Source organism: Engraulis encrasicolus, chromosome 11, assembly GCF_034702125.1.
Source record: "Engraulis encrasicolus isolate BLACKSEA-1 chromosome 11, IST_EnEncr_1.0, whole genome shotgun sequence".
In the NCBI taxonomy this organism is placed as follows: Eukaryota; Metazoa; Chordata; class Actinopteri; order Clupeiformes; family Engraulidae; genus Engraulis; species Engraulis encrasicolus.
Window position 1 is genome coordinate 20,703,205 of NC_085867.1, and position 7,500 is coordinate 20,710,704.

At 43.4% G+C, this 7,500-nt stretch overlaps 1 protein-coding gene across 2 annotated transcripts in view; it reads left to right on the plus strand.

Annotated features, from left to right (window-relative positions):
- Positions 1-7,500, plus strand: part of LOC134458075 (mediator of RNA polymerase II transcription subunit 13-like) — a 188,321-nt gene that overhangs the window by 31,276 nt on the left and 149,545 nt on the right. For both annotated transcript variants that reach the window (XM_063210182.1, XM_063210183.1), the window contains exon 2: positions 2,444-2,681. In XM_063210182.1, the coding sequence (XP_063066252.1) occupies positions 2,444-2,681 (238 nt within the window). The remainder of the gene's footprint in view (positions 1-2,443; positions 2,682-7,500) is intronic.

Here is a 7,500-nt window from a genome sequence, read left to right on the forward strand (position 1 = left end):
CTCTCTCTTTCTCTCTCTCTTTTTTTCACGATGTCTGTCACTCGTTCTCTACAGACGCTGTCTTTCTATATTCTCTTCTTTCCGTCTCTCAACACCTCTCCCGCCCGCCACCCTTCACTTTCTCCACTATTTCTTCCATCTTTCTCTCTGTGTCTGTCTTTACTTACGCTCTCTGTCTGTCTTTCTGTCACTTATTCTATCTTTCTCTGTCTCTTTTCTCTCTTTTTTCATCTCTGTCTCTATTTCTTTGCCGCTATCCGTCTCTCTTACTCTCCCTCATCCTCATCCTCCCTCTCCCTCTCTCTCTGTTTTTCAATCTCTCGTTTCTCGCCCCCTTCTTCTCTTTCAATCTCTTTCATATCTCATCTGGTGAGCTCATTTATAATGTGCTGTTTGTATTGTTGTGCACCGCTGCCTTCATATCTCAGCGGATAATAATCCGGCTTTCGGTTTCTTGTCCTCTCCCTCGAAAACCCCAAATGATTAAGAGAGTGAGGAAGTGAGGAAACAGCTCGTCTAAACAATCCGGATAATAAAAAAGTAACCAATAAGCAGTTTCAACAATCGAGATAAAAGAGGCATCAATAAACAGTTTAAATAAGCAGGATGAAAGGCATCGGTAACCAGTAGCCCGGGTGAAAGAGTACACACACACACACACTCACATTTAGCTTTTAATGGCTAATCCAAACCGCTATCATTGCCATCTTAATGAGAGTGTGACATGGCCCCTGAGATCCGCCTTATCTCGCTGTGTAAACGACAGTAATAGAGCACTATTGGTGGGGCATAACACACACAGAAGCGTGTGTGTGTGTGTGTGTGCGTGTGCGTGCGTGTGTGCCGGCGTGCGTGCATGCTTGCGTGCGTGTGTGTATGTGCTTATGCCAGAACGTCAGCGAGGGTAGATAGTGAGGAGATAAGAGCCTCACAACATAATAACAAGTCTGTCTGTCTGATGGAGAGGCTTTATAATCACTTTGTGCTGCTAATGCCATAATGGCATTTCGAGACGCTGTGTTTTTTTTTATTCACGCCAGCATTTTTTTCTTTTTTTTAGTGGAAGCTTTTTAGTGTGACACCAGGGGGTTAATAATAGCATTTTAGAGATTGTCTCTGTGTGTGATTCACACCAGCGTGCTTTTGGGGGATGCTGTTTAGTGTTACACATGTGTTGTTCCAACCTGTTGCCTTTGGTGTGGCACCAGGCAGGGGATGGGAAAATGGCATGAACATTACAATGCTCTGCTCCACCTAGGGTTAGAATACATGGGTATGAATACTATTTTGGAAGCTGCTCTGATGCTGGAATCACAATACTACTGTGGTGTGTAAAGGTTGAGAGCTGAAGGACAGTAGGTGCAGCAACACTCCACAAGGGTCTAGGTGGAAGTAGGAAAGACTGCACTCTTTGCACTGGACCCTTGCTTTTTAGAGAATGTGGTCTTTTCCAATTTATCTGACAGCCTTCATTTCATGCACACTAAGGGATAGTTTTTTTTAGTTTAAAGGAGCTCTAGGTAGGACTAAAAGTTGAATTAGTCACTGTCCCGAGTCAGCCGATGCTTATTTGTGTCATTTGTAAGTGAACGATGACTCTCGCGACCACTTCCGTGGTCCGCAGTCAGAAAACCCCAAATGCAACTTTTGACAGAGCGGTCCGAACGAGTGTCGAGGGAAACACTTCTGATACGAAAAAACGCTTTACATACCATATTCAGACTTGTATCAACTACTGGCATTCCGTGATGAAAAACATTCTCACAGCAACTTTATTTAAACAGCATTTTTTCATGACTGTGTAGATTTTTCATGACTGTGAAGATTTTTAGGCAGGCATGACACGGGCACCGCGCAAACGACATCATCCTACGTTGTGCCCCTTTAAGTGTGCTTGTGTTTGCTATGTAAATTGTAGGATGGGAATGTATATGATTGAACTGAGCTATGCTCTTCGCAACTGGTGTTAGGTTGTAAGACATGAGGGTCATTTTTTCTTGTGTGGTGCATAATTAATGAAAAGCACTTGACACCATAACTGCTTTCTTACATGCCAACACGTGAACAAACTCTATGCATAGATACACAGGCATCTACATACAGACAGTGAGACAGACAGACATAACAGACAGACAGAGAGAACTAATTTAAAATAGTCTAGAATTCTACCACTGCGTTGTTTATTGAAATATTAAATTAATAAATGTAGTCTATAGCTGCATTAAAATAAAATGGCAAACATTGCTAATTACCATTTTCTATTCCTCAGATATTGGTTGTGATATGTCACGACCATCACTATATAAATATTCACACACACACACGCACGCACGCACGCACGCACACACACACACACACACACACACACACACACACACACTGTGCAATGGCAGTAGCCTATGTAGTATATTAATCCACCCATCTCTCTCTCTCCCCCATATAGGCGGAACTGACCGGCATCAAATGGCGGTGCTACCACTTCCGCAGCGGCGGCGAGTACGGCCCGGTGATCTCGGCGCCGGCGCCGGACGACCCGGTGCTGCGCAGCTACACACGCTGCGTTCGGGCCAACCTGCTGTGCGTCTGGCGCCGCAAGGTCAAGCCGGACGCCAAAGAACTCTGGATCTTCTGGTGGGGGGAGGAGCCTAACCTCAATGACGTCATCCACCACGAGCTGGAAGGTAAGGGAGGATGGTTTTTTGTTTTGCGTTCGTTGCGCTTTTTCTTTTCTGGTACTTTCTTAGTGTTCATGAAAGAACGTTTTATTTGTTTATCGAATGTTTTTTGTCCTTTGTTTTGTCTTCTTTTTTCTCTGTGTATAAAAGTCTGTCTTTTGCCACAAGCTGGAAGATATAGGGATGAATATTTCGGTCATTCTTCGTTCTTTTATTTGGTTTTGTTTGTGTCGTTCGCTTGCCCTTCCCATTTAGAGTAAGGCCTCTCTCACCATGAGCCAGAAGGTAGAGACAAAGCTTTTTGTCTTTTTTCCTCTTTTGGTTCCTTTTAAAATGTGTTTATTTGTTTGCCCTTCCATGACCTGGAAGGTAGGGGCGAAGTTTTAGCGCTCTTGATTGTTTTCATTTCTTTTCTGGCCTATTTTTTGGTTGCTCTTTTTCGTTTCTTTTTTGATTTGTTTACTCTCTTGCCCTTCTCGTTAAAGGTAAAGCTTCTCTCCTTTTTGTGTCCTTCTATTTCTTGAATTGGTTTCTTTTATTCATTCGCCCTTCTCACTTTGTCGGTTTTTTTTTTCACTCTGTATCCCTTTCTCCCGCTCCCCTGTTACCGTAGGTTCTATTCCCTAGTCCTGTCTCTTATCTCTGTCTTTTATTCTGTCTGTTTCCCTTTGTTCTCTGTTCATCCCTCATTCTCTTTCTCAGCCAACTTGCCCTTTTCCCAGTTTCCCGATCTCCTCTCTATTTCTGTCTGTCTCGGCTTGTCCTTCCCTCTCTATCCTCCCCTCTATACCTCTATCTCTCTTTGTATCTTCTCATGGTTCATTCTATCTCTCTCTCTTCCTCAGTGGTTTTCCCTTTCTCCTTCCACTTATCTGTTGTAACCCCCAAAAAAGTTTAAGTGTGTGCGTGTGTGCGTGTGTGCGTGCGTAGTGTGTGCGTGCGTATTGTGTGCGTGCGTGGTGCGGGCGTGTGTGTGTGTATTGAGGGGTGTGAGGTGAAAGTGACTGTGTGATGCTACTAGGACATTGTTCCCCTGTGCTGGCTGTTTTTGGAACTACCTCTGAGCTGGGGATGACATTGGGAAACAGAGAGAGAGAGAAAGAGAGAGAAAGAGAGAGAAAGAGCGACAGAGAGAGAGAGAGTGGGGGAAGTGGTCGACAAAGAGAGTGAGAGAACAAATGAATGAGCTAATGGCTTCACTCCCTATGCCTGTCGATTCGCCTCAGAGCACATGCATTTTTAAAATCATGTGTATGATGACATTAAAAGACAGTGATATCTTTCGATATTTATTATGGAGATATAATTGAGATGGTTTGGGCCAATTATTGCTTCATGTGCGGTTCCTGAAAAAAAAAACTGTAATAGGTACACTATCTTAGCGGGTAATGCATTGGTGGTTTCATGAAAATATGAATATAGTGTATGTGAACATCATATTTGCCATTCCTCTGTTCTGTAGCGATAGCAGCACTCACGCGCAGACGTACTCTCTGCTTTCTAGACACAGATAGGACTCAATGAGGCTCTTATCTACACGTGAGCTACTGTTACAACTGCATATCAAAGCGCAGTGTGTAGTGCACCGTAATAGCAGTCACGGCTGTGTGGTTGGCTAGGCAACGTTGGAGTGGAGGAGGAGAGCGGCGGCTAAGCTAAGTGGCTAAGATGAAGCTTTTTCCGCATGCAGGGACATTCCTATGTTCCCGGGGTCCTTGGTTTTCGGGATAGGTTTTCGTTTACAAACATTCGCACTGTGAGGCCAGATGCTAAGCAGGCAATCACGTGAGCACAGTTTTTGAGTGACAGAAGTTTCCAAACAATCAGAGGTTGCAGAGGGATCCCACAAGAACAGGAATATACAAAAAACTGAATGCTCCCTGGTCAGTTTTGAAAATCAGGTTAGGATTAGGGATGAGTTTTGGTTTAGGTGCCTACATAGAAATGACCTCACGTAATGTGGCACTTTCAACATACAGAAATTAGGGCCGACTGAACATAGATACTGACCTGGAAAACGACTTCGATAGCTTGACTGCAAACAGTTGCTAAGTTAGCTCAGCAGCTATAACATTCGATAGTAGCTCTTACGGTACGTTAACATATGCTAGTTCCTCAGCTTGCATGTCATAACACATATGCATCACTGCGGAGCAGAGAAAATGGCTTCAGTTGATTTTGTTAGGCAGTGGTCTTGTAGTGTGTGCTTTTCTGATGTGTGTGTGTGTGTGTGTGTGTGTGTGTGTGTGTGTGTGTGTGTGTGTGTGTGTGTGTGTGTGTGTGTGTGTGTGTGTGTGTGTGTGTGTGTGATTGCATTACCCAGGGATATCTCACCTGAGAGAGTGCCTCTGTCAGCACTATGCGCTCTATTTATAGCGCCATTTGCATTATCTGGTTACACGCAAATACACACACACACACACACACACACACATACACATGCACATACACACACACATACACATACGCATACAGTACACAAGTACACAAACGCACATACACATACACACACGTACACATACACACGTACATACACGCATGCACGCACACACATACACTATAAACTCACACACACATACACGTACACACACGCGCACACACACACACGCACAAACACAAGCATAATCCCACACACTCTCTCACTCACTCAGATCTCTAGCTTATTGGCCAAACTGAGAAGAGAGAAAGAGAGAGAGAGAGAGAGAGAGAGAGAGAGAGAGAGAGAGAGAGAGAGAGAGAGAGAGAGCGAGAGAGCGAGAGAGAGAAAAAGAAAGAGGAAAAGAGAAAGATTGAGACACAGCGATGGAGAGAAGGAGGGGGTCGGGCATGCTTGGTGGCAGATGCAATACACCTGGGAGAAGATATGGTATAGCCGTGTGTGTGTGTGTGTTTGTGTGCTGCACTTGTATGAGTGTGTATCTAATGTGCATAAATGTGTGTGTGTGTGTGTGTGTGTGTGTGTGTGTGTGTGTGTGTGTGTGTGTGTGTGTGTGTGTGTGTGTGTGTGTGTGTGTGTGTGTGTGTGTGTGTGTGTGTGTGCCTTAGGGGCCAGCTATACGGGAATGATTTTCTATGCCAGTGACAACGTTCCCCTGGGTTAACCATATGAAACCCACCAGAAACGTGGCACAAAACGAGTTTTTCGAATAATGGGTTCCAGAGTGCGAAAATCGAGTAACTTAACGCAGGCGTTTGCGTTGCCATTGTTACAGGCTAAACGGATTTGTTTACATCTGCGTCAAAGCCACATGGCCAAAAACAGTGAGGTATCTTCACAATGACCACTAGCTTTGCGCACAACATTAATTCCATGCACAATGGCATCATCAGACAACTGTTTGTGTGGACTGTGGAGACTTTCATTTCTACCACGGTCAATATTTTACGTTTCAAACTGCCCAGTGTGGGTCACTCGTGTTCAAAATCTTAAAAAAAAAAAAAACCTGACAAACACGAAGCAAAGCTTCATATTATCTTTTAACTGCGCACCCAAACAGTTATCAGCAATGCATATTATGTATATGTCACTAGTTGAAACAGGCGTAATGGACAGAAAGAGAAGCGGTGAGCGCGCAGCAGCCTCCAGAGGAGGGAGAAATACCTGCCCGGTATTCTGCCCTACAATATCAGAACGCAGTATCTTGAAAATGGTCGAAAATGGGTTTAGACCGGAAATTGGCTTTAAAATACCTTCTTTTTCTTGTGTTAAAATTTTTTGGCCCAACTTGGTCCCGTTTCGGAAAAAAACGCAAAAAAATGATTATACTGCGCTTTTTGGTTTTAGGAGGTTACGTCTTACTAGCCAAGAACGCAGTATAATGCGAATTATACTGCGCTTCTCCATTGACACCGTGGTTTTGGTGTAGACAGTAATACCACAACAGAGCGCAGTATAATGATTTTTCAGCTAAAAAGTAATGAGAATGTTGTTTTTTTTGCTTTTTTCTTGTGTGCATAAATTTTCACCATAAAAAAGTATTGTATGGAAGTGTCATCACCACTTTACCTCCAACACAGTCGCGTGGACAGAAAGGAAACTTTAAAGCCTTTTTTCTCAGTTTGGCATTTTGAATTATACTGCGTTCTGAAATTGTAGGGCAGTATTGGTATTCAACACCAGTTTAAACTTCTCAAATAAAAAAAAGCAGCATAAAGCGTACACAATCAACAGATGCCTAAATGGCAATGATTCGCTACTCTAGTCACTCCACAAGCTACACAATGTGCCACATGCGCAAAGCTGGTAGCCTATTTTCCCACGTAGCACTCACTTCAGCACAATGAAAAATAACAACTATGCGATGCTGGTTTTGAAAATAAGTCGGCTAGCAGCAAATGCTAGTACACATGTTGGGATAAGAAGTTCCTTTAGTAACTTGACATGCTCCTCCTGCATACAAAACATCATACTTAACTAATGAATGTAGTAAAGACATCAGACTTACAACTTCGTGAGGGCCAACCATGCAGTTATGTAGACTGTAAACTCCCTGGCGATTGTTCTAATGTCTTCCAAAATATTCCAGAAGTTGCAGCATGTTGCAGCTTATTCTTGTAGGAGCAACTTTGTCACGAAGCATGGTGCTGCTAAGCAGCATGATTCAGCACAGTCTGTTGTTTTATCTAACTTGTCTCTGTGGCATCTAGTAATGTTCAATTATGCAGCTTGCACATTCTGATATTCTGAACCTGCTATGTACGCGCTTGCGGAGAGTAAAGCATAATAAAACCGTCTTTCGCTTTTTACAAAGGGGGGAAATGACGCTATTTTTTGTTAAACTATCCGTCGCTTAAAATGGACATAACTTCGGAATGGGAGAGGCTA